Source organism: Artemia franciscana, chromosome 21 (genome assembly GCF_032884065.1).
Source record: "Artemia franciscana chromosome 21, ASM3288406v1, whole genome shotgun sequence".
Classification (NCBI taxonomy): domain Eukaryota; kingdom Metazoa; phylum Arthropoda; class Branchiopoda; order Anostraca; family Artemiidae; genus Artemia; species Artemia franciscana.
The window spans coordinates 27,186,094-27,212,791 of record NC_088883.1 but is presented as its reverse complement, the minus strand read 5'-3'; the positions used below and the strand labels follow the sequence as shown (position 1 = coordinate 27,212,791).

Sequence of the window (26,698 nt, the reverse complement as noted above, 5' to 3'; positions counted from 1 at the left end):
GATTTGTTCTTTTGTTCAAATCTTATTAACTCAGTGCATTTTTTTGTTTGGATTTTTTTTCTCTTTTTTTTCGTCAAATGCTAGTGAACCATGCAAAGCCGTTCGAGGGGTATGCAGTTGACCCCCCCCCCCCCTCGAAGTGTTTGTTGGACTCGTAAAAACGTAACAAAAATGAATATAAACAAATTCTCGATGCGTTTTTAGTTTTCTCGTAACCCCCCCCCCCCCCAAAAAAAAAAAAAAAAAAATATATATATATATATATATATATATATTCATGGATATGTGCTTGGAGCCATACGAAACAAGACGACTTATGTCTAAAAATAAGTTTGAAACAATTCCACATCGAAGTGGCTTGATCAGAAGAGACATGAGTTTTCAATCAGCTAAACCGAAGAGTCTCGGGTTGTCTCATATTTCACTAATCGGCCTAGGTGGGTGGATTGTGGCAAATTGTGGCTACTAGACATCAGAAATATACATATAAAAAGTGATTTCAGATAGTTCTTGGTAAAAATTTGGAAAAAAAAAGAAGTGCAAATCTGTCATAATCTTTCTCCTGACGGAAGAAAGGCAAAGATGCCCACTCGGGGGGGGGGGGGGGGGAGGGCAATTAGCCCCCCCCCCTAGAATTTTTTTTGTATTTTCGTAAAATAGAATATAAGAAACTAAATAACCTTTTCTATATTTTAAAAAGTATCCTTACTTGTGCATTCATTAAAAAAAAAAAAAAAATCGGGAAAGAGGTATGAGAAACAGAAGAAAAATTGGTAATAATGGTAAATAATCAGCGAAAAAAACAAGCATACCTCATCAGTGTCGTCTGGGAAATATACTTTATGGTAAATTTGAGTTGTTTTATGTTGTATTGCCTCAACCTCCACTTGGTGAGGTGGATATTTCCTCTGGCCATGCCTCAGAGTTTTTTGGAGCCTCTGTAATGAATCAAGAGCTATGGGATGCCTCCTCGTCCGAAGAAACATTGTCAACTCCTAAAAATGAATTAATTTGAAAAAGCAAGCTAAAGAAAATAATAAGGAAACACAGGTGCCTAGTTTTGTACGTCCGATTTTCTAAAACCATATTTATACCTCTGATTTTTTGAAACCGGATTGCGTATTTTTTGAAGCCAAACTTTTGGCGAATCAATTGAGCACTCTAGATAAAAACGTTAGCAAAACAAATGGATGTTTGGGGTTTTTGATAGTTCATGGTACCAGAATAGGTTTGAAGATTAATGTTAAGAAAACTAAGTTACTTAGACTAGAAATAAATGACTGTGAAGATGTGATGTTACATAGCTAGAAAACCGATCAAGTGAATAGCTTCACATATCCGGGTAGTATTATTAGTAAAGATGATGGATACATTGAAGATGTAAGAAGCAGAATAGCCAAGGCACAGGGTATTCTTTCGCCGTCGTAAAAAGTTTGGAAGAACAGGGACAGGAACTACGCTTTGAATATCGGAAGTCTCGGTAAGGACAGTGGTGAAGTATAGCTCTGAAACATCAGTACTTCGAAAGGTCGAAGATAATAAAATAAATATTTTTAAAGGAATTTTTAAGGAAAGGTACTAGTACGGTACCATTAGCAGGTACTGATTTGGCATTCTTTGGACGTTTGGCCAATCGTATATCAAACAATGAGCTGTGTGACAATTGTGGTTCAGTCCCATTTTCTTAGGCCATCATGAAAGAAAAGGTTAAGATGGCTAGGTCACGTTTTACGGAAGAAGGATGATAAGTTCTAGAACATTATACTTTTCAGCCATCCGTTTTTGGGCCAAACTTTGGGCCGTACTTTGGGTCAAACAAAAAGCAGGATGTTCTCGAATACGATAGGAATAATGGATACGAATATCAAACACGATTTAAAGAGGTATTAAGACGTAATAATGTTAAAGATGTAATAAGACTTAAAAGAGAATTAGACCTTCATGGAGGGAGGGGGGGGGTGTAAAGAGTAAAGATTTGAACAAATTTGAGTGGAGGAGTACAGGCAGTATTAGTCTTAGAAATCACATAACTCGGAATTATTTAGCGCTGCAGTAGTAGAAGCGATATTGCCGAACTATAGATGATTGTTGTGTTCAGAACTTCAGTCCAAATCCCGTTTGAGCAATTCTTCAATGATAAAATTTTGAAAAGTAATCGCATCACGATTCAAACTCTTGATTCGAGAGCTTCACATGAAATATTCTTCACATTTTTTCCTGTAAAGTTCATATTATTTATAAACTTCACAGAACTCCAAACTCTTCAAAATCCGATTTACTGGTATTTTTGCAACTCTTTTCCCTCTCTTATTTTGTTGTCGTCAAATTTGGTTTTAAATAATGAAACCAAAAAGAGGGAAAATAAAATAAAACCGAGACACATTAGTGCAACCCATACAAAGAAAAGTTGGATTTCCTTGTTATTCGGGGGGGGGGGGGCTGTAACTTGCTTATAGGGTTTTCGAGATGACGGTTTTCAGGCTTTATTTCGATATTCCCATAAATTTATATTTGTTTTTTCTATTATTTATCGCTTTTTAGATTTTTATAATTAATTTTTATCATTAAGATCAATCGTATTTACAGTTACCATTCCAGAATCAGCTTCTAATGACAATTTCGCTCGCTTGAAAATTGTGTGTTTTTTTTCAAAAAGCTTGTTCAATTTTCGTTTCCTATGGGATAAATAAAGGTTGAGATGTATTTTGCATCTCAGAGGTTGAATATGACTCATGACTAATGTTATGAGCTATATTCTTTTCTTGGTGACTTTAAATGTATCTATTATCATACATCATCAGATGTATCATCTACTATGATGCATAACCATCTATGACGTAATCTAATATGATAAACACCCAATTATCTTATTCTTACATAGGACATATAACTCAGACCGTTTTACATACAAGGTTGAGATGGTTAGGACGCGTATTACAGATAAAGGATGGCAGATTCCCACAAATTGTTCTCTTTGGCCCTCCATAAGGGACCAAACTAAAAGCAGGTCGTCCCTGAATGGAATAGGAAGAGGTAATAAGGAAGGATTTCAAGGAGTTTGGAATTTTATGGTAGTGGGTAAAGAGGGAAGGTTTGGACAGACTAGGGTGGAGGAGGATCAGGCTGTTGACTGGAGTTGGATTTCATATGAAGGGGAAAAAAGAAGAAAAATAGTACAAACCAAGCTGTAAATAAGAATAATAATAAGAATAATAATAAGATAGTAATAATAAGAGTAAGAATAAGTAAATAATAAATTTTCTTTTGTTTTTTGTAAATTTTTTTTTGTAAATAAGAGATTGTTGCTGCCAGAAACCTATATTGAATTTCAGCAATGAAGACTCTAGTGGTGTACTTTTCGTTTCGATCCAAATCCATTTTCAGGGGGTTTCCGGCTCTTTTTCAAAATTCGTGCATATTTTTGTCAAAATAATAGTTACCACTTCTAAACCAACTACAAATGGCAGTTCCTTTAAACGCTTTTTCAACTTTTGGTTACTATGGGTCGTGGTTCGTTGTTTACCATGATTCAGACAGCAAGGTTTAACACTGAGGAAATAAAGAAGGAGTTATCAGAAGGATATGCAAATAAATAATAGAGTGGTAATAAGGGAATATGAAACAATGAGACCTACTTTAAGAAGGCTTTGAGAGCAGGCAAAGAGTCCAGTAGCAAGCCACATGAGCTCCCATCCCCGTTCTTCACTCAAACGGTTTCGGTTTTCGGTTAACTGTTTCATTAGTTGGCAGTATATTTCATCTCTCAGTATTTCCTGAAAAGGAGTGAAAAAGAACTATAGTGAAACCATATTTAAAAATACAAAACAAAACCAGATTTAAAAGAATAGAATAAAAACAGACTGACATATACTACTACTACTACTAACAACTAACTGCAGCAGCAAGCCGCCTGAGGCTAACACAGCTACGCACGCTTCTCTTTCATCCCAATCTATGTAAAGCTTCTTTCTTTACACCCTCCCAGGAAGTTCCAATTTCCGTTAAATACTTCCTTACGACCCTCTTCCCACCCAATTCATGAATGATCGGCTTTTTTTGGCCCTAGATGGTTGGCAAAAAAGGACGATCCTTGACATCCTGACTTTCCTAGGATGGAAATGTCAATAGACGTATAAAATTATCGACACTTTGGCAATGATAAAATAACAGATTCGTTTAATATATTTATTGCTAGATATACAAAGCCCTTCCCCTCTTTAGAAGTCCTTTTTTTAACTAAAATGCTTAGTCACACTATATAGGATATAGTCATACTACAGATATCTCTTAATTCGATATAAAATGTTGCTGTTCCATTTGGAGTACTAAAGTAACAGTACAGAAACCTTAGTCACAATATAGTTACATTATATTAGTTATAGTCAATTCCAGAAATTTTTAACCGGAATTGAAACCTTACCATTATACTTGCAATTTTATAGCCACACTATAAAAATCTTAATCACACCATAGCCCCGCTATGTTAGTTATAGCCCTACACTGAAATCTTCTAATTCTAATTAACACCCATTGTATTTGAGGTTTCATAGATACACTCAGGGGCGGATATAGAACAAAATCTTGGGGGAGCTCAATGTAACAAGGGCGCCAATGAGCAAAATCTTAGGGGAGCCAATGTGACAAAGTTGCCAATAATTGACCGAATTAACAAATCTATTCTAAAAAAAGAGTAAAAAAACAGGATAAGAAGGTGCCAATCTCGGGATGGTCCCCCCGGCCCCCTGGATCCACTAGCGGGTACACTATAGAAATTACTGTAGCCACATTGTATTAGCTATAGTCACTATTGGAATCTTTTGATTCAAACTAAAACAACTATTACTACTATTACTAGCAACTAAATCCAGCACCAAGCCGCCTGAGGCTAATAGAGCTACGCGCGCTCCTCCTCCTCCGTCCCAATCTATTCAAAGCCTCTCTCTTTCCACCGCCCAAGAAATTTCACATTACCCCAAAATCTTTCCTTACTATTTGCTCCCACCCTAACCAAGGGCTACCTGCTTTTAGCCCTAGACGGTTGGCCAAAAAGGACAATCTGCTATCCTTCATCCGCAGAACGTAACCTTGCCACTTCAACCTTTATCTCATTATAGCCCTAGAAGGTGGAATTTAGCAACACTTTTCGTACAGCCTACAGTTTGAAATACAGTCAGTCAGTCGGATATCCAAAAAAAAAATCCGTAGATAATTCCTCTGGAAAACGCCATAGAAACATCAGTGGCACTATGGCCACGCTATAGTCATATCAAATTAGCTGTGGTCACACTGAAGGAATCTTTCCATTCATACAATTCCTCTAGAAAACACTATAGAAACCTTAGTGGCACTATGGCCACGCTATAGTCATCAGATTAGCAGTAGTCACGCTAAAGGAATCTTTCCATTCAGACAATTCCTCTGGAAAACGCTATAGAAACCTTATTGGCACTATGGCCACGCTATGGTCATATCAGATTAGCAGTAGTCATACTAAAGGAGTTTTTCCATTCAGACAATTCCTCTGAAAACGCTATAGAAACCTTAGTGGCATTATGGCAACGCTATAGTCATGTCAGATTAGCTGTATCAAACAGTTCGTGGTAACGAACTGTAGTAAGGAGCGACCCGGCTCAATAGTAACCAAAACTCTAAAAAATGGAATTTTGATACCAATAGCTACATCAAAAGAATCGCATTTTAATGCTGGTTTTAAATATATAAGTTTCATCAAGTTTAGTCTTACCCATCAAAAGTTACGAGCCTGAGAAAATTTGCGTTATTTTAGAAAATAGGGGGAAACGCCCCCTAAAAGTCATAGAATCTTAACGAAAATCACACCATCAGATTCAGCGTATCAGAGAACCCTACTGTAGAGGTTTCGAGCTCCTATCTACAAAAATGTGGAATTTTGCATTTTTTGCCAGAAGGCAGATCACGGATGCGTGTTTATTTGTTTTTTTGTTTTTTGTTTTTTTTTTTCCCCAGGGGTGATCGTATCGACCCAGTTGTCCTAGAATGCTGCAAGAGGGCTCATTCTAACGGAAATGAAAAGTTCTAGTGCCCTTTTTAAGTGACCAAAAAAATTGGAGGGCACCTAGGCCCCCTCCCACGCTAATTATTTTCCCAAAGTCAACGGATCAAAATTCTGAGATAGCCATTTTATTCAGCGTAGTCAAAAAACCTTATAACTATGTCTTTGGGGACGACTTACTCCCCCACAGTCCCCGTGGGAGGGGCAACAAGTTACAAACTTTGACCTGTGCTTATATATAGTAATGGTTATTGGGAAGTATACAGGCGTTTTCAGGAGGATTTTTTTTGGTTTGGGGGAGGGGTTGAGAAGATGGGGATATGCTGGGGGAACTTTCCTTCGAGAATTTGTAATGGGAGAAGAAAATTTCCATGAAGGGAGAGCAGGATTTACTAGCATTATTTAAAAAAAAAAAAACAATTAAAAAATAAAAGTGAAAAAGTTTTTTCAGCTGGAAGTAAGGAACAGCAATAAAACTTAAAACAAACAGAAATTATTACCCATATGAGGGGCTCACCTCCTTCTAATACCTCGCTCTTTACGCTAAAGTATTTTCGGTAATTTCAACTACTTATTCTACGGCTTTTGTGATTCAGGGGGTCATTCTTAATGAATTGGGATAAAATTTAAGCTTTAGTGTAAAGAGCGAGGTACTGACGATGGGGCGAATCCCCTCATATATGTAATAAAAACATGAGAATACAAAAGTTCTTTACGTAAGCTAATTTATAAGTTACGTAAATCTTTTACCAATAAAAAGATTCGTAAAAAATTAAAAGTTCTAGTTGCCTTTATAATTAACCAAAAAATCGGGGGGCAACTAGGCTTCGTCCCCCGCTCTTTTTTTCTCAAAATCATTCGATCAAAGTTATGAGAAAGCCATTGAGCCAAAAAAAAAAATATGCAAATTTCGTTTTGATTATTCCTCTGCGGAGAGCCAAAATCAAAACATGCATTGATTCAAAAACGTTCAGAAATTAAATAAGAAAAACAAGTTTTTTCAACTGAAAGTAAGGAGTGACATCAAAACTTAAAACGCACAGAAATTACTTCGTAAATGAAAGAGGCTGCTTCCTCATCAACGCCCCGCTCTTTACGCTAAAGTTTTTTACTGTTTTAGAAAGAAGAATTGAGAGAAAGAGTCAAACTTTAGCGTAAAGAGCGGGGCGTTGATGAGGAAGCAGCCTCTTTCATTTACGAAGTAATTTCTGTGGGTTTTAAGTTTTGATGTCACTCCTTACTTTCAGTTGAAAAAACTTGTTTTTTTTATTCAATTCACACAAAAGGAATCTTTCCATTCGAACTAAAACATTACCATTACATTTGCATTTTCAGAGTCACAGAGAAATTGTTTAACTTGAACTAAAGTGTTACCCTGCATTTGCAGTTTCCTAAATCAATTTTTTGAAATTCAAGCCCTTCGCAAAAACTGCAAGCAACGGTCAGATAGCCTACTTCTAATATTTTTCCTTGGGATTGGGAAACAATCTATAGAAATACAACAGAATGCATGTCTGTGCCGTTGTATTCTGTATGTATTTTTGTATTATGTATGTGTGTGTTTATTTTGTGTGTCTGTGTATTTTGTGAAGTCTATTAACTAATTTAATAGGTTAATATTATGTTTAATCTATTAACACTGTACGAAAAGTGTTGCTAAATTCCGCCTTCTAGGGCTATAATGAGATAAAGGTTGAAGTGGCAAGGCTACGTTCTGCGGATGAAGGATAGCAGATTGTCCTTTTTGGCCAACCGTCTAGGGCTAAAAGCAGGTAGCCCTTGGTTAGGGTGGGAGCAAGTAGTAAGGAAAGATTTCGGGGTAATGTGAACTTTCTTGGACGGTGAAAAGAGAGAGGCTTTGAATAGATTGGGACGGAGGAGGAGGAGCATCTATAGATGACGCATCAGACGCATCTAGAGCATCAGACGGACCATCTATATAAATATAACTGAATGTGTGTCTGTATGTGCCATTTATGCATTAATATTTACTACAATGTTCATGCGATCGCCAAGAAACTTTAAGAAGTTGTTAAATACACTCTTACGAAGGTTTTACGATTAAAATCCCTCCCCCCAGGCTCTCTTGATACTTTTTGTGCAGACCAAAATTCGAGACCCCCTTAACACAAATACTTGACAGTTATTTCCGTTCACATTCCATATTTTCTGGATATCAATTATCAAACAATACCCCATCGGTGAGTCTATTCACATATTCTTAATTCGCACATGTAGGTTCAAAATCTTAAACTAATTTTTTAAATAATTTTACATTAAATTACATATGACAAAAATTTTCTAGAGGAGCATTGTCGGAGAGGGGGGCTCAGCGGAGAGGGATTTCCTTTTTCTTGGGGGGGAGGGAATTTGCCACGCAAGGGAGGTGTATTGGGAGAATTTTCAGAGGAAGATTTTCCAGTGGACGGGTTTTGGGAAAACTCAAACAACATTGAAGTTATGGAGAAAGGATCCATTGCGATTCCGGGCTGAAGGGCCACGAAACAGAGATCAGCAGCACCGATTTGGACCTTAAAGGTCTGGTGCAATCATACTTACTTTAAGGAGCAAGGATCGGCATTAGGAAACTTTTGTTTTTAAAGTTCGTTTTGTCGTCTTTCATTTAATATTATCCAATGTAGCCTATAATTCAGAATTAAGTCATACTGGATATACATTATACAAGACGAGCTATATATACAAAGAAAATATCAGCTCAAATTTATTCAAATCAATTGTTCATCTATCTATACATTCTGGCCCCCTTAAAGGTGGAGATCAGAGGATCTTTTAATGCTGCGATTTTACAACCTCTCTGGGATGGAGGAGTCCCCCGAGCCAATTTTAGGAATCCCCTCCTCACAATCAGGATAAGATCTTTTCTTCATAGCAGGTTAAATTGTCCCTTCTTCCTGTGTTTACCTCCTCTTCAACCTTGAACAACTACAAAAATATATTGTTCGACTTTAGCGCCTTAAAAAATGAAACAAGCTTGACATCTGAACTCAATTCTAAAACTTACGTGGTTAAGTGGCCCTTCAAATATTTGGTCAGTGAGGTCATTAGTTGACCTTGATCGGCGACTAGGTAAATCTCCCATATATTTTAGGATGGCTTGGAATGCGTATACGGCCTCTTGGCTTAAGGCTTCTTTGCCATCCAACTTTTTCAACAGTGGCAGCTTGATTGGCTCTCTGAAAAAAAAAACTTTTTATTATACTTTCAGTAATATTTTTTCATCTGATTATATATTTTTTAGACTGCATATGGAATGGCCCCTTACCTCGAACTGTTTGATATCCGGTTGATCACATTAAGGCCTTGGCTTTCAAAGGATTTAAAAGCAATTTTGCTCTAAAATGTAGCTTTGACCGTATTTAAATAATATGGCGTTTTGAGCTTATTTGAACCAGTTGATTGCGTGGAAACGTTTTTAAATAGAAATCTTGAAGTTTTTCACACACAAAGACTCATTTCACCTAAAAACACTCTTACTAAAAAAAAATATAAATATATAAAAACAAAAAAAAGAATATTGGAAAGTTTAGATAAACGGATGTTGGAAAGTAGACTAACCTAGAATGTCTCCATACATCATCACGACTATCTTTTCTGGCAGCATTCAAGGTCATTGATTTATTAATTGTTCGTTTCGAAGGGGGTCGGAAATGGTCCATTGCATAGTCTTCAAGAGTGTGGGGCTTTTCTTGGCTCTCTGTTTCAGGTGCTTGAGTTGCCAACAATCTCCTTCCCTTTTCTGCACCTTCCAATGCAAATAATTCCTGGAAAATTGCAAATTAAGAAATGTCGTAAAGAAGGTCAAATATAGTGACTCAAGTGACTCAAAGCTAAATATCCAAGTTAAATTTTTCCAACAGTGTTTCATCATACTTGTGTCACAGTGCAAACGACACTGTTGCCAAATAAGCGACGAAATAATGTGGTGAATCTGGTGAAAACGAGAAAACGTTTTTCTGATGAAAACGGTGAATATAGTCTTGAGCCATGAATCCAAGAGGGGAGATTGGAATTTGGCGATTTTGAATAATATTTAATGATAAGGATTTTTTGAAAATAACTTTTCGGCCTCCAGTTCTTTTAAGCCTCGACCTCTATTTTCTTAAACACTGATTTTGTATTTTTGGATGAAGTGACAACTTATTCCACCATTAGTAAAATTTACTCCACCCTTAGTACAATTTCGGATTTAACCTCATTTTAACTAAAATGCAACCTACGCGATTTTTGCCAAACTACTGAAACATACGAAAAAACAGAACTTGAGAACTGCCTCAGTTAGTAGAAACATCCAAATTACACCCAGAATGATAGTCAGGAGGGTCGTCTCCAGGTTTGACCCACTCCTACTCCCTCAAAAAGAATAAAGTCTTACAAAAATATTTACTTTGTGGTATTTAATAGCAAAGCAACATCAAAAGAGTTCGTTCTATTAAAAAAAAAAAAAAAAAAAAAAAAAAAAAAAAAAAAAAAAAACTGACCCTGGTTATAGTCCAACCCAAATAAACCAAAGAACAAACAGGGATCAGAACATGTCTTACGAATCGATTGTTAACTTTAAATAAGAAAAAGAAAACCCAGTTTGGATATTTTATCTTGTTTAAGGCGTTTTTTTAGGAGAGGAAGGGTGCTTTTGGAGAAGGGGCCAACCTCCTCTTCCACTGTCAAGTATCAATAATCGTAAAAATATTCGGCATTAGAGGACAATTAATAACGAAGTTTTACTAAAACTCATGTTATCTCTTTATCAGGTCAAAATTACTCCTCTATTAGTTGAGGCTCGGAAGGAGACTTAAGTTTTTATTTAGATATATTTTCCAAATCCATTAATCCATTACATTTATTTTTGAATCCATTAAGTTGATTTAAATCCATTAAGAGCTCACTTTTTATCGCAATTTCAAACATGGTAGCCAATAGAATTTAAGAAAATTGCTACGATATGATGGCTAGACACGTTCTGTAGACACATTCATGTGAAAGATGGATAGGACATGTTCTGCAGATGAAAGATGACAAATTGCCTCAGATCATCCTTGTCGGGCATCCGTCAAGGGCCAAATGAAAAGCGGGTCGCGGATTCGGTCGTAAAGAAATATTTAAGAGAAATAGAAACTTCTTGGGAGGGTATAAGGAGGTATGCTTTGAATAGATTGGGACGGAAGAGAAACGAGCGAAGCTGTGTTTGCCGCAGGCGGCTTGGTGCAGCATTGAGTTATTATTAGTAGTTGTAGTAGTAGTAGTAGCTATGAGTTGTTAGCTGTAACTACGTTCAAAACCATTCATTGGAGCTAGATTTAGGCATGGATGCTGGACAAACTTTTATTCTGAGCGACTTTGCATTTAACTGATTCCAAAAATTAGCTGGATGTTGAATATTACCCGAATTTCGCTGAATTAGCTGAATTTTGGCAACAGTGGCAATAGTTTGGCAAATTATCTTGAAGAAGGGTACTTGGCCCCTGAGAACAGAAAACCTGAACAGAATTGAATCTGAGAACAGAAAAAGGAAAACTTTTCCTTTTTACTTATACTTGTTTAAGGCTTTTAAATTGACCATCCCCATGATACCTCCAGATATTGCTGGAAATCGCAAAAGTTTTGAAAAGGAAGATGAAAGTATGCAGAATAAAAACTTACTAGAACGTTCGTTGGTGGCCGATTTAATGCTGGTATGACATAAACCAATTCAGCAGGGAAGTCCCCTACTTCACCAGTTCTTTCGCATCGACCCAAACACCATCCTGTGTTTAAGGTTTTCCCTGTAGACCCTGGCTCCAGGAGAATGAGGTCTCCCTTTCGAAATTTCAGGAAAGTTGAATTTTCCGCTGAAAAAAAAAGTGAAAAGTGAAAAAAAATGAAGTGAAAAAAGTGATTAATACATTTGGGGAGGAAGGAGGAGTACATTTACAGATACTATTTTATCAGTTGTTTGTAATCAATAGAACAAACTGATTTCAGAACAGGTCAGAAAGTTATATAAATGAACACCAAAAAACTAACAATGGGTTACAATTTGACCCGAGCTTTCATTTAGATGTCGGCATAATTGGCGTATTCTAGCTGTTTTGACAAATACGCTCCCCCTCCCTCTCCTACTCTAGAGGGTTCCTATTTATTGATTAAAAATTCCATAATCGAGTCTTTTTTTCAATAGATATTAATGATCTTCCTGGCGGTTTATTAGAACATATTATTGCAAGTACTGCACCTCCCTCTCCCTATACCTTAAAAATAGTTTTTTATATCTCCATTAAAAAAAAACGAAGAAAAATCCTTGCCCCCCCCAAAGAAATAAAAAAATGAAATGACGGCCCTGAAGGCTAAGTATAGCCTTTCACTATCGAATCATCGAATGATAACTTTTAATAAACCATTATTAATGTTTCCAGCTAGCAACATCGCTAGTAGCACTAAATACAATAAGCTTCCAGTAATTAAAACTGAAAGATCAACAAATCCGATCAGATAAATTACCCTTCATGTTTAATAGTTGTAATTTAAGAGAAAATTTTTATTTATAGGGAAATTTGATGTATTCAAAAAATTGTAATAAAAGTTGATGAAAAAAAGCTTTACGGAGGGAATCAGATAGGATTGTTTATTTACGATGGTTTATTTAATTTTCCTGGAGCAGGGTGAACTGTTTGGTGAACAGGGTTAGGATTTAATAGATTTCAATAAATAGAAAGGTGGTGACAAACGTTTTATTACAATTAAAGATTTAGTTGTTGTTTTTTTTTAACTAAGGGTTTTTAGTAGTCTGAAATTTCCGAGGAATTATCGTTTTTTTGGGCGCAATTGCAAGTTAATTTTTCTGGCAGCTCTTGTCTCCGATAGGAGTTTTTGAGGCTCAGAAGGCAAATTAGCTGCACTTGAACAGGGTTGTCTTTAGTAAAAAGTCAGGTCTGGCGAACCAAGAGCAGTTTTCACTCGGCCGACTTCACCTATAGAAGCTATGGCTTTAGTGGAGAATTTTATGACCGTTTCCCCACATAGGTTACAGAATACTGTACATAGGGCATTTAAGGTTTTATTACAGTAGGATACTATTTAACGCTACATTTTTGTATATATCTCTTCAACTTTTGGCAAATCAACAACAACAATTTTATTGACTTTTTGGATGAAATTTATATGCTCATAGGCAGCGCAAAATTAAAAGTGACCATATTCACTGATATAATATGATAATTATCAAAGCTCTAAAATATAGCTTCAAAATACATATATCATATCAAAAAATATATCATATCAAATATATAAAATATACATATCAAATATATATATATATTAAAAGAAATATCTCAAGATAGTAAAAAGTAAGGGATATGGACTACTAGGATTGTTAAGTAAAAGTAGTATCAAGGAAATTAGGGATAAAGGACTGCTAAAGTATGTTTTAATGCTAGGGTTAGATCGGCTTTGCATTTCGGGGCGTAGCTTTGGGGGGTTTAATAGGGGGTTGAATTTAGAGAGAATACAGTTGAGGTTTTTTAAGCGTATGTTAGGGATAATAACTTTAATGGGTTAGTACTAAGAGGGAATATAGGAATAAAGTGTATGAGACAGAGTAGGTTAATTAGTATGGTTAAATATTGGGACAGAGTGCCATCGATAGAAGATAATAGGCTTGTTAAACAAGCATTTTTAATGATGCTTCAAGATAGGAGGAAGTATTCGTGGCCAAATCATGTGATATTAGACCGTGCAGGGCTAGGTAATTGCTGGAATGAGGGAAAGGGGATAGGAGAGATGGTAGGGACTGTATCTAGGTTAGTTGCTACTAGGCTACAATTTCAGGAAGTTCAGGTTTGGCAAGCTGAGAAAGCCACCTCGCCATACCTTGGGATATATGCGGAGGTCAAGGAGAACTGGGGCGAAGAAATTTACCTAAAAATGGGATTGGCTCCGGATGATTTGAAATGGGTAATGTATATAAGGGAAAACTTTATGTCTCTTGGAGAACGTAGGAAATATTTAGGGAGAAATAGATTGAGGGATGGTCCTTACAGTTGCCCTATGCGTGGAGAGATGGATGAGTCTTTGCAACATCTTTTAGGGGATTGTAGGGAGTTGAGGGAGTTGCGCTTGTAAATATTTGGTAGGGAGATTGGAGGGTGGGAGAGATTGGATTTCGGAAATTTTGAGAAGTAGGTGTTACTTAACTATAAACAATATTGGAAAGTTCGTCCGGGTAGGTATGAGGTATCATGATGTTTTCTTAAATAATTAGTTTAATGTCTTTTCAGTCTGTGTTTGTTGCTGTATTTTTTTCACTTGTTTTGTGAATGTCACCATGGCCCAATTGGGCTTTTCGTGTGAATAAATGTATCTATCTATCTATCTATACTTTTAGGTTATAAACTGTAACACTAAAACCTTAATAGAAAAAAAAATCCAAATTATTAATCTAAGTTCTTAGAATACTGTTACTCTCTGATAACGCACTCCCACAATTTCATTACACGCAAATACATACATATAGTGTATAGTACACGGCGCTGTGACAGACGTTAAAAGCACCAATAGTGACTCCACATAGAAATTTCTAATTATGAATTTTGTAATAATTTGCGTAAATTTTTCATAAATTAATTAATTAATAATATATATAAATTTTATTATAATTTATAAATTTCTAAAAATCTCTAATGCGCAATTGATCAAAAGCTACAACAATTTTTGGAAAACAACTTCCACTGCTTATAGTTCCAAAACTATAAGCAGCAGGGATGCTATATAGAGACCCAAAATGCCTTCAGTGGCCCTTTAAAGTACCAAGGACAGTGAAATTGAAATCTGACTGATTGAAATGGTGAAGTGAAAACTTAAAACGACAAAATATCTTAGAAATAATAGGAAAATCGGGAATTCAATTCTTAAAGAAAAATGTTTCCATGTGCAGTTACGCGGTTTTATGTAATAGTTGGCGCAAAATTAAAAAAGAATCGAGGTTGAAAAACAGCCAAAAATAAGCTAAAAATGTATGGCATCAAGCAGCTTAAGAAAGTGTACCGTTTCCTGGAAGGTGAATTTGTCTAGTGAAATCAACAAATTGTTAATGTGCACACTTTTACAAAAAAAAAATGTAAAATTAGCTAAATTGTGTTTGTTATTTTTCACGGTTCTATGTGGCAACACTGATAAAAGCGTGTTACTTCCCTAAAAACTTTATAATTTGTGAGTTATCAAAAGGAAATTGCATTTTATGTGTGAATATATCTAAGATACGCTCTCTAGATAGATCTAAGATGGTAAGAGCAAAAAATATATTCCATGTCTTCGATTTAAAGGAATTTTTGCGGCAGAAATCCCAGTTTACATTTTCTGACGAAAAAATTATCAATTTAATTGCCATTTACCTATTAAATACATTGCCATTGCCATTTACTTATTAATTGCAATTTACCTATCATTAGTGAGCCCCTTGTTAGATCATTTAGATATTTATTTTGAAAAAGTTTTTGATTAATTCTTTTCGTACAAATAAACGTTCAAATGGAGAGAAACCTATTTATTAGACAGTGAAAGGCAGTTCGGTCTTAAAAAAAGAAATATATATTTCAAGGTATTACGTCGAAAATACGTCGTATTTTCGAGGAGATGTGACCAATCAAGTAAAAAAAAATTATACATTTTAAGTATTTTATAGTATTCAAAATGCACGGCATTTTATAGTATTAAATATTTAAATATATAAGTATAAAATTATCCATTATAAATTTAAAACATTACTTTTTCAATTAAAAAAGAAGAAGATTTTGCCACCTTTATCACTGTCTAATAAATGGACTTATCTCTACTTGAACATTTATTTTTTCCTCATAGAAAGGCATTGTGGTCATGGAAAAAAAAATCTAATTTAAGGTATTATGTCAAAAATAATTCTTTTCGTTTATTTTCAGTCTCAATAACTTCTTTGACTCACTGAACATTTCAGATAATTTTTTTTTATTTGCCAGTGTTGAAGAAAACTTTGGAGAGAATAGTTTTCTTATTATATTTAGCTATTCAGGTAACCTTCTCTTTATACTCAAATTGTTATAGATTTAAATACTTCATCTTTCTTTCAGTTACGCCATTTCACAAAAATTTAGAGGGAAGAAAATGTATTTTTCCATATCTAGGTGGGCAAGATTGCTTCTTTTTTTACATTGAAATACCTATAAACGATATTTGTCATTGAAAATAGCCCCCGAAAAGGTATATTCAAAATTTAGAAGGGGAAGGGCAAAAATTAGGGAGCTTTACTTATTTGAAATTGTGGCAGGACCACACGTAAACCCCCCCTCCCACCTGGTATATAAAACTTAGATATTTTGTGATAATTCGTTTAACTGTAAGCTCCCCAAACTCACAGTGAGGCCCCCCAAAAATAGACCCTCCTCTCAATTTAAATCACAACTGTCATTCACTAAAGTCCTTCAACCAATCCCTCCTCGTTTCACCTCACTTGAATTTCCATAAAAAAATACAAGCATGCTTTGAAACTATAAATTAAAAGTCAAAAATCAGCCATCTCTTTCTGTTCCTATTTTTTTTATGTATAAATGTTTCGACTCTCATTCCTTTAAATCTTTCACCCAATCCTCCTTCCCCTTTATTCATATCGCGTCGCATCTGCGCGAGAAACACAAACAAATTTTAGAATTGTAAATTAAAGAGTCAGGTAACTTATACTCAAGCGATACTGCTAAGCGATTGTTGATTTAGTCAAGTGATTCTATAATACGGAAGACTATAATCCTAAAGGATAGAAGGGGTATTTCATTCAATTCTTTAACCTATCCCCCCCCTAAAGGACTCATCCAGGATTTTTTCCAGGAAGTGGGGGGTCCAAAAATAAACTTTAAAAAACGAACCAAAAATTTGATTATATGTTTTCTATAATACGATCAAGTGATTCTATAATACGGAGGACTAAAGGATAGAAGGGGTATTTCATTCAATTCTTTAACCTATCCCTCCCCCCTAAAGGACTCATCCAGGATTTTTTCCAGGAAGTGGGGGGTCCAAAAATAAACTTTAAAAACGCACCAAAAATTTGATTATATGTATTTTACAGTTTTTGGAGTCAGGAAAAACTTCAAAGGGGGGGAGGGTCAACCCATTAGCCCACCCCTTGGATACGGCTTTGCCCTTTCCCTCTATTCACCATTTTTAAACTCTAAATTAAAAATAAAAACTCACCAGATGGACTATAATCCTGAAGGGCAATCACGAATTTCGACCGTTTCTTAAGACCTTCCAAGAAATATACGACCAAGTCCCGGATATCTTCTGAATTAGGACTTTGAAACGAAAATTCTTCTCCCCTTATGGTCATCAGGGTAAATGACTGCATAAATACTTTGGCTGTCCTGAAAAACAAAGAATGTTCAGAAGAAGTTACATTCCAGATTCTCAAGCATAATTACCCTTATGGCGCTCTCACACTCGGCCTCAGAGCCTTTTACATTACCTATAGATAAGGTGGACTGCATCTTCCGTAGAACATTTTGCTGTTGAATTGTTGAGGTAACACGATTAGTGGGTGTGATGGGGCGTGGCGTCCCACTGGTACTTCCATTCCGCGTTACTCCACTCCAAATCGACTGCATTTTTCAAAGAATTAATCGACTCACCAGTGACAGTCTCATTGGAAAGACTGTTAGAAGTTGGGACAGAATGAACTGAGAAAAAATTCTTCCTCTCTCTACGTCTAGAGGGCTACTGTTGCAGCTACATTGAGCAACCTCTTGTGATGGTGGCAAGGGAGGGAGTAAAAATGGAGTTAGCCATGTTATTTTGGTGCATATTCTTGATAAAACTGGCATCTCCTCTGTGCCGGTGGTAAACAAATGTGGGTATCTTCGGGCGACGCATACGTTGAGGGTAGGGAAATTGTTGTTGTGAGGCGCAAAGCTTAGTTGCTCTTCTCTGTACGCTCTCTAGGGCTGCCACATCTCCCTTTTATTGAGGATTTGTAACGGGGCAGCCAAAATCCAAATGTGGCCTTACAAGAGCATTATATAATTTTTTTATTATCAGAAAATGGCGCGATGATATGGTTCCCAGAGATTTAATTAGTCCCAGAGCTCTGTTGGCCTTAGCAACTTGTTGCATAGTGTGCTCATGGAACTTAAACTTCCTGTCAACGATCACCCCTAAGTCTCGTTCACTCTCAACAGCCTCAACTGGGATACGTGAGCCAGATTTATCCAGCATGGAATATGAAATCTGATTGTTGTGGGAACCCATATGCAGGACTTTGCATTTTGATGGGTTGAACTCCATCATCCAAGTGGAAGCCCATAAGGAAAGATTGTTCAAGTCATTTTGCAAGGTTGCATCGGCGATTCCAATTAGAATTATGCTGTCATCAGCATAGAGAGTGATGGGATTTTGTAGAACATGCTCACAATCATTAATATATATATATATATATATATATATATATATATATATATATATATATATATATATATATATATATATATATATATATATATATAGAAGAGAGTTTTTAGAAGACATTAGCATAACTTAAAACTGTACGTTACGTTACGTAATCTTGCGGAGCAAATTTTGTCTGAAACTCAGGTACCGCCAATTAGATTTAAGCTTTATATTGAGTTTTATATTAGGTAGGCTTACGCTGTATTATGCTAAATGCAACAAAGTAGCAACGAATTAAATTTTTGAAAAAGCAATTAACAAATTTGAAAGTTAATAAATAGACTTTTCCTCGCAAGTCCTTTACGTTTGATCCCAGTTTGAATCCCCAAATCCATTCCAATTTTTATTTATCGAATAATTCGCTTATGATGATTGCGGTGATTTTGGACAATGGTTATGACGATTTTATGTATTCCTACGCTAACTTAGTGTGAAATGACCTGTTTAAGTGCAAAAAGCGATAACGTAACGTAAATTAACCAATAAGCATAGAAAATTGTGTACAAAGTGTGAAAGTCCCTTTAGTTGAATCCTCATGTGAACTAGAATTTCTAGACGTTAGTCTGATTCAGCATCCCATGCACACAGTTCTAGCCTCTCTTGCGCCCGGGAAAAAATCTTGATTAGCCCCTATCCCGCCCAAAAAATTTTCAGGTCAAATTTTTACATTTCAGTATTAATTAAGTTTTCATTTATTAAAGAAATTATATTAAAATAGTTTATTTTTAAATTGTTCTGAATTATTTTAGTAATTATTATTTCATTATTATAAAATTTAGTGCTTTTTAATTAATTAATGAGCATTTTTTAATTATCTTTATTTATTAACCGTTCTCTACTATATTTGAGTAAAAATAAAATTAAAAAAATTACAAAATAATTATAACCGTTAGATTATTTATTGGAGATTTTGTGCCCCTAAACTTTTCGCGTCCAGGCAACTGCCCCCTCTGTCCATCCCCTAAAACCACCCCTGCATTCACATACATAATATAAGCCATATTTGTGGTCATAGCAGTAAAATAAGTAGAAAAATAATTTTTTAGACCTTTCGTTTATAAATGAAATGAAAACAATCAATAAAAATAACCAAAGAAAACGTTTATGGATCTTATGAGAATAAATGAAAACATATAAGCAAAGGGTAAGCCTTTTACTAAGATGGTGGAAAAAATTAAATTTATTTAAAAAATGAACTGTATATATTCTATATATATATATATATATATATATATATATATATATATATATATATATATATATATATATATATATATATATATATATATATATATATATATATATATATATATATATATATATATATATATATATATATATATATATATATATATATATATATATATATATATATATATATATACTCTAAGAAAACTAGTGAATAATATGGGCCATATTTTCTTTAATAAAATTATTTTTCTGGGGTGGTGTGTCTTCGAAATTCACCTTACATAAAATTTTGACGCGAAGTCAAGTCATCGTAATATAATGTAAAAGTTGATTGAGCACCATATTCAAAGGATTCTTACCCAATTTAGATTTGGAAAAAGAAATATCTTACTTTTGACTGGCAACACTGGTTATTTCTGGAAATGATAATTCTAGCAATACTTGTTCTTGGTCGTCCACCACGTAGACACCAGTCCAATTCACAGCTACTATTACATCAGATTTTTGCAACTTGAGGCCTAAAAATTAATAGAGAAAAATTAGAAAAATTTATCTAAAGAAATGAAATTATAGAAGCTAGATCCTAAACAGTGGGTTGGCCCAAGGTATAACATACTGGGTCCAGACCCTTTCGAGGGCTAATCGTAAATAATTTCTAAGATTTGCTATCTTCGAAAGGGACATCCTGCTAGCGTGGCCCCATAGTGGCGTCAGGACGGACCTTGCACCAGACCAGAACGGTGACTGCAAACGGCACTGCTGGGTCTCCTTGAGGAGTTGACGAAATTATATAACGGCACAGACATTGAATACGTTTCTTTAAGTACCAAAAAATAGTGGAAATGAAATCTGGTTGTTCGGCTTTTTTAACCGGAAACTTGCACAACCTTAAAAATTAAAGAAAAAGGGGAAATCAAATTTTTCGAGAAAAAGAAATACATTTATGTAGTTTTCATTAAAAGTGGCAATCAAATTAAAAACACTTTTAGAATCAATAGATTGTCAATGCTCGAATTTTGACACACAAAAAGCTTTGTCAAGTTTAAACAATTAGAATCGCTAATTTTTTTTTCACAGTTCAACGGGGTAACGCTGTAATACGCAGTACTACCCTAAAACTTTGCAATTATTTAAACGAAAAGTAATTTTATTAGTTTTTATATACGAAATCAAAAGAAAATCGTGGCTCTTAGGTATGAATAGGCTTAAGGTAGGTCCAGGGGGAGAATTTTTTTATGTCCACTGCGCTTGAAAAAATACCAATAGTATGTTTTTACCAGTGCAAGAGCAGAAGGGTATGTTATTACCAATTTTTTACCTATTGTTTTACCAAAACAATAGTTTTTTTTTTACCGAAAACTATTGTTTTTGGTTACCGAAAACTATTGACTTCAAAAACAATAGTTTTTGCCAAACAATTGTTTTTACCAAAACAATAGTTATTACCAAAAAATGATTTTACCAAAACAATAGTATGTTTTAACCAGTTCCAAAACAGGAAAATATGTTATTAAACAATAGTTTTTACTAAGCACTATTGTTTTTGGTTACCAAAAAGTATTGTTTTCAAAAACAATAGTTTTTACCAAACAATTTTTGTTCACCAAAACAATTGAATATTTGTTACCAGTGTCAGAAACAGGATGGTTTTATCTATTTCCAAAATGATTTTGCAATACAGAGAATCGGGTTATTCAAATTTGATGCAAATAAAAGTGAACCAAGTTTTAGCCCACGTGTAAATTTTAAAGAAAGAGAACAATCCTACGCGCTTTGGATAAAGAGATCAATCTGGATAAAGTTTTAGATACATTTTTTCGGATAACTCTATTTTTAAAGATTCAAGCGAAACCTCTTGAAACTTTTTCAAGAAAAATTAGTTAAGTAAGCAGTTTTGATTTTTCTTAAATTATAATTTATTTTCTTGACACTACTTAATGCGATTAACCGGGTGACGAGTGCACTTTATTCGACTCCTGGTGCTAGGGGTTATTTAGTTTGCAACGGGGGTTAGGCTGACCATGGGCACCAGCAGGGAGTGGGGGAGATGGTACCCCCTGCAAATTTGGGACTATAAAGTAATTATAAGGAAACCAAAGGGAAAAGATCAGAATAGGGAAAAACCATGGAAAAATGTACTGCCCCATTTTGGCTGCATGTAAATTGATTTTGCCCCTTAATAAGGAGCATATAAGTTCTAATTCGTGACTAAGTGACCCTTCCCAGTTTTCAACGAACATTTTATCTATATGATTTAGTTGGAGTAACAAAAAAAAATCAAGTTCTTTATAGTAATGAATGTTAAGTAAAAAAAAGTATCCTTGTCAATAAAGAAAGTATAAGGGCTTAACTATTGACAACATTGGATCAAAGAATCAGTTTTTACGGTGATCCTGAATATGTATTTGTTTATTAGTAATTAGTGCAGTCATTAGTACACAAAAAAGTTCGTATTATTACAAAAAACACAAGTAAAACAACTTAATAAGGGCAATTACAGTAAAAATATGCCGTCAACTTTTGCTTGCATTGCAAGAGTACCCATGCGCTGATATATGAAGCCACTATAATCAGAATTGTTTCACCTAAACGAAATGCTGGGAATTTCTATATTTTCCCCATAAAAGTTTTTTGTGTTTTATTATCGTTTTTCTTTCAGGAGTGGTTGCATATCTAGCTACCACTTTGAAAAAGATTTAATTTTTTACAGTTATGAAGTATAAAGGTGTCAAATATATTGGTTTCCGGTATTCAAAATTAAATTAAACATGTTGGATTGAAAATTTTTATTGGATTTTCCTAATCTTAGTTTTAATGTTTTACTTTGAACAAACTACTTTGATAATGCGTTAATTTTGATAGACACTGAGTATAAGGGCAGTAAATATTTTTGTGTTAGGTAATCAAGTTCAAAACTGTCAATATTATTAAAAAAACATCTGTCCAACACTTCGCATTGCTCAACAGAACTGAAAGACTTGTCAGTTATCCTGAAATGTTTAGTACAAAACGGAGTTGTGACGTTACAATTCAGTTCAAATTCTTTCAGTGTTTTCACAAAAGAGTGCGCGGAGCTAAATATTGAGATTAACCGGAACAAGTCGAAGATAGTACACTTAAACCCGCTAAAAAGCGATGTTATGGAGCTAAATGTTCCATTCCCTCTAACAAACAGTATCAAGATCCTTGGAGTGTATCAAGATCCTTGATACAGTATCAAGATACTTTCTACAATGACTTCAGCTTCGCCGCTCACATCCAAAACGTGGTTAAAAGTGCAAACGCTAGTCTACAGACTTTAAACGGTATGCGTAGGTTCGGTGCGAACACAGAGAGCATTAAGTATGCATACCTAACGTACGTCCACCCAATTATGGAATATGCGTGCCCTGTTCGGGTGCCCGCAGCAGTTAGAACTGTGTACCTTTGTCAGGAGCTCGAACCGTATCAGAAGCGAGCGGTATCGATAATCTTGGGCCGCCGTGATATCCCCTACGAAAAGGCTCTGGAACGGCTAGGACTGTCGTCACTCCAAAACCGGTACGAAATTCTGATAATGAGTTTTGAAAAGTTCTTGCTTTCTAAATCTCAGCACCGTGACATTCTACCTGATCAACCTCTACCATCAAGAACGAGAAAACAAGATAAGTTAGTTATCGTTAAAGCAAGAACAAAACAGCATGGTAATTCTTTCGTCCCAGTTTTTGTCAATATGTACAATACGAGTTAATGTTTATAGTTTGATTTATATTTACAAGCGTAGTTTGACTTTGAATATGTAAAGAAATGCAAATCAGCGATAGCTGCCAAGTTTCTGCTATTAAACCAGTCTACTACTGTCTACTATTACTTATATCGTAGTTTTTGTAAGTAGGCTTACAAAAGCCTTTTGTTTTTTTTTTTGTAATTACTACCTCTGTCATTTTTATATACTTTTACTGTAATTGACATAATTTTTCTATTGCCTTTAGAAAAATGTTTGTCTCTAAGCTTCATTTAATAAAAAAAAATACATTGAAAGCAAGGAGCAACATTAAAAATTAAAACGAACAGAAATTATTACGAATAGCTTCTCGCTCTTTACGGAGGGGGGTTTTCTCCTCCTCAACACCTTCACACACCTCCTTAACACACCAATTTCGGTTTGAGTTTGATTTTCTTTTAAGATTAAATACATAATAATTAAATATTAAATATATACATCCCCCCCGGAGAAAATTTTCTGCCGGCCTTTGGAGTCAGTGGCGTGACTCTGTAAACTCAGCAAGAGTCGACCCAGCTCTAAATGAGTAATTAGAGCAACCTGGGGGGAAAACACGGCAAGCGTTGGATTATTTGCTCCCTAGCCACGCATTGTACTCCTGGCCAAAGGTAGAGGGAGATCGATACCTGCGCTATGCAGACCATTGGTCAACATGCGAAAAAGTTTTTTTTTTTACTTAACACTACTGAATTAGAACTTTGAAAACTTTAATGCTTAAATTTACCTGAAAAACGGAAGGCCTCGTAAAACCTTGAAAATAGTAGGGGCCATTTCAATTTGGCATAACTGACAATATCCTCTTTTATCCGACTTGGTTGAACCTTCTCTTTTGAATAGTAACTCTAGAAAATGAAAGTTTAAGTGCATAAAATAAATGTAAAAAAGTCCACTTTTTGTATTTTTGGCGGATTTGCATCAGAGCATTTGATTGAGATCGTGACAGAGTCGCAAGAACATTCCCGAATAAACGAAACTAAAATAAATAAATAACAATAATGCCACGAATCATTAAGTATAATCCACCCTCACTATTTTCCCTAAATGCATCCGATACAAATTTTGAGATAGTAATTTTGTTCAAAATAGTCCAAACGTCCAATAACCTTGCTTTCAGGTAACTGAGTTACCGATTATCAAGATATAAGTCTTGTGGAAAGGGTGGTCGCATAAAGTGTGGAGGGGGGCTGATGCGTCAAAGGGTGCATTTTTATGCCAAAACATCCTAAATCTCATTGAGCGTTCACATAAATACAGAATTAGATCGAAGGAAGAGACGGAGGTAGAAATTGATATATAATCCCTCTTGATTTCTAGGAATATTTCTGGCCTACGATGTTATTATGAAAGAAAAGAGTGAAAATAAACTCCAAAATTATCAGAATTTATTGCGTATAGGAGAGGGCTGCCCCTTCCTCTTCCCCAATCCCCTCCTCATGGTCATAGAAACTTCGGAGGATGGTTACCCGAGCGGAAATTGTGAGTTAAAGTTTTTTTTTTTTTTTTTTTTTTTTTATAAGTCGGAAGTGATTGGAGACCAACCAGCTCCTATCCTAATTTTTTTTTATTTAATGTCCTTTTGTTACGCCTTATGACATATAATTGTCATTTTGATGCACTTATTTTGTATTTTCTCTGTGGTTGCTCAATATTACGTGTGGGGGAATTGTCCGGGGAGGAATTTCCCCGGGGGTAAGTTTTCTAGGGAGATTTTCCGTGAAGGGGAGGAACTTCCAGAAGACGAATTTTCTTGGAGGGGGCACTTCCCTTATTAGAGAAGCTAAATTTTAGTAGATATGTGGCCTCAATATGAAGCGTTGCATAACAGAGCTCAATTTAAGGTATCATATATGTCTATTTCATATATACCTACATCAAGACTACAACATAATAGATTCTAACTAAGGGGGCTCCAATTCTGATTGGAGCTCCGGATATTTTTGAAGCAGGGCATTTTTTTGGCCCAGATTAAAAGGTTTTGCATAGCAGACTTCAGAGTGATGTTTTATGTATGCCTATATCGGTATCACAATATAATATATTCGATCGAAGGGCGCCTGCAATTTTCAGTAGCTTAGGGTCTTCGTAAGGTCAGAATTTTGCCCTAAATACTTCGATGTTTCTTAACGCTAGAAAGATGGTTTTCTGCTCCCCCATCTATAAGACCTTTTTATAAAATCGTGTCTGTTTAACGAATAAGGCACGTAAACACGAGCTTATTTGGAAATATGGGTCAAATTTCCGGAGAGAAGGGTTTCAGTTTTGTCAAAATTAAAAAACAAAAAAAAAACAAAACAAAACACACGATTTGATATATAAACACAAACACAAACACAAAACACACGATTGATATATAATCCCTCTTGATTTCTAGGAATATTTCTTGAATCAAGAAATATTCAAAAATCCACGACGACTCAGAGATTCCGGAGTGGTACTAGATTGAAGTGAGTCGATTAGATTTACGTCCTAGGTATTCATTTCTCAGTTGGTCAGCTGACCTTAGATGGGAGCCTTCCATACTAAATAGCTAAGAGTAACACTTTACTCTCAAAGAGAAATAAAATATTTTAAATCCTAAACCAAACAACTTTGCACTTAACAAGAATTAAATAAAAAAAACAAGTTTTTTTAACTGAAAGTACGGAGCGACATTAAAAACGAACAGAAATTACTCCGTATATGAGATGAGTTGTCCCCTTCGCAATCTCTCACTCTTTACGCTAAAGTTTTTAATTGTTTTAAAAAGTCGAATTGTGGCAAAGAGTCAAACTTTAGCGTAAAGAGCGAGAGATTGCGAAGAGGACAACCCATTTCATATACGGAGTAATTTCTGTTCGTTTTAAGTTTTAATGTCGCTCCTTACTTTCAGTAAAAAAAACTTGTTTTTTTTATTTAATTTCTGAACGTTTTTGAATCAATGAATGTTAAATTTTGGCTCTCCGCAGAGGAATAATTAACATGAAATTTGTATTTTTTTTCTTTTTTTGGCTAAATGGCTTTCTCATAATTTTGATCGAATGATTTTGAGAAAAAAGAGCGGGGGAGGAAGCCTAGTTGCCCTCCAATTTTTCGGTTAATTAAAAAGGCAACTAGAACTTTTATTTTTTACGAATCTTTTTATTAGTAAAAGATATACGTAACTTATAAATTAGCTTACGTAAAGAACTTTTGTATTCTCATGTTTTTATTACATATATGAGGGGGTTTGCCCCCTCGTCGATACCTCGCTCTTTACACTAAAGCTTAGATTTTGT

General features: G+C 35.0%; 1 protein-coding gene across 4 annotated transcripts in view; it reads right to left on the bottom strand.

Annotated features, from left to right (window-relative positions):
• The window catches only part of LOC136040632 (myosin-VIIa-like), a 204,668-nt gene that overhangs the window by 15,771 nt on the left and 162,199 nt on the right, over positions 1-26,698 (bottom strand). For all 4 annotated transcript variants that reach the window (XM_065724911.1, XM_065724910.1, XM_065724912.1 and 1 more), the window contains 8 exons: positions 24,169-24,286; positions 20,073-20,199; positions 17,243-17,412; positions 11,690-11,877; positions 9,608-9,813; positions 9,054-9,225; positions 3,636-3,773; positions 813-995 (listed from right to left, as the gene is read on the bottom strand). In XM_065724911.1, coding sequence (XP_065580983.1) covers positions 813-995; positions 3,636-3,773; positions 9,054-9,225; positions 9,608-9,813; positions 11,690-11,877; positions 17,243-17,412; positions 20,073-20,199; positions 24,169-24,286 — 1,302 coding nt within the window. The remainder of the gene's footprint in view (positions 1-812; positions 996-3,635; positions 3,774-9,053; positions 9,226-9,607; positions 9,814-11,689; positions 11,878-17,242; positions 17,413-20,072; positions 20,200-24,168; positions 24,287-26,698) is intronic.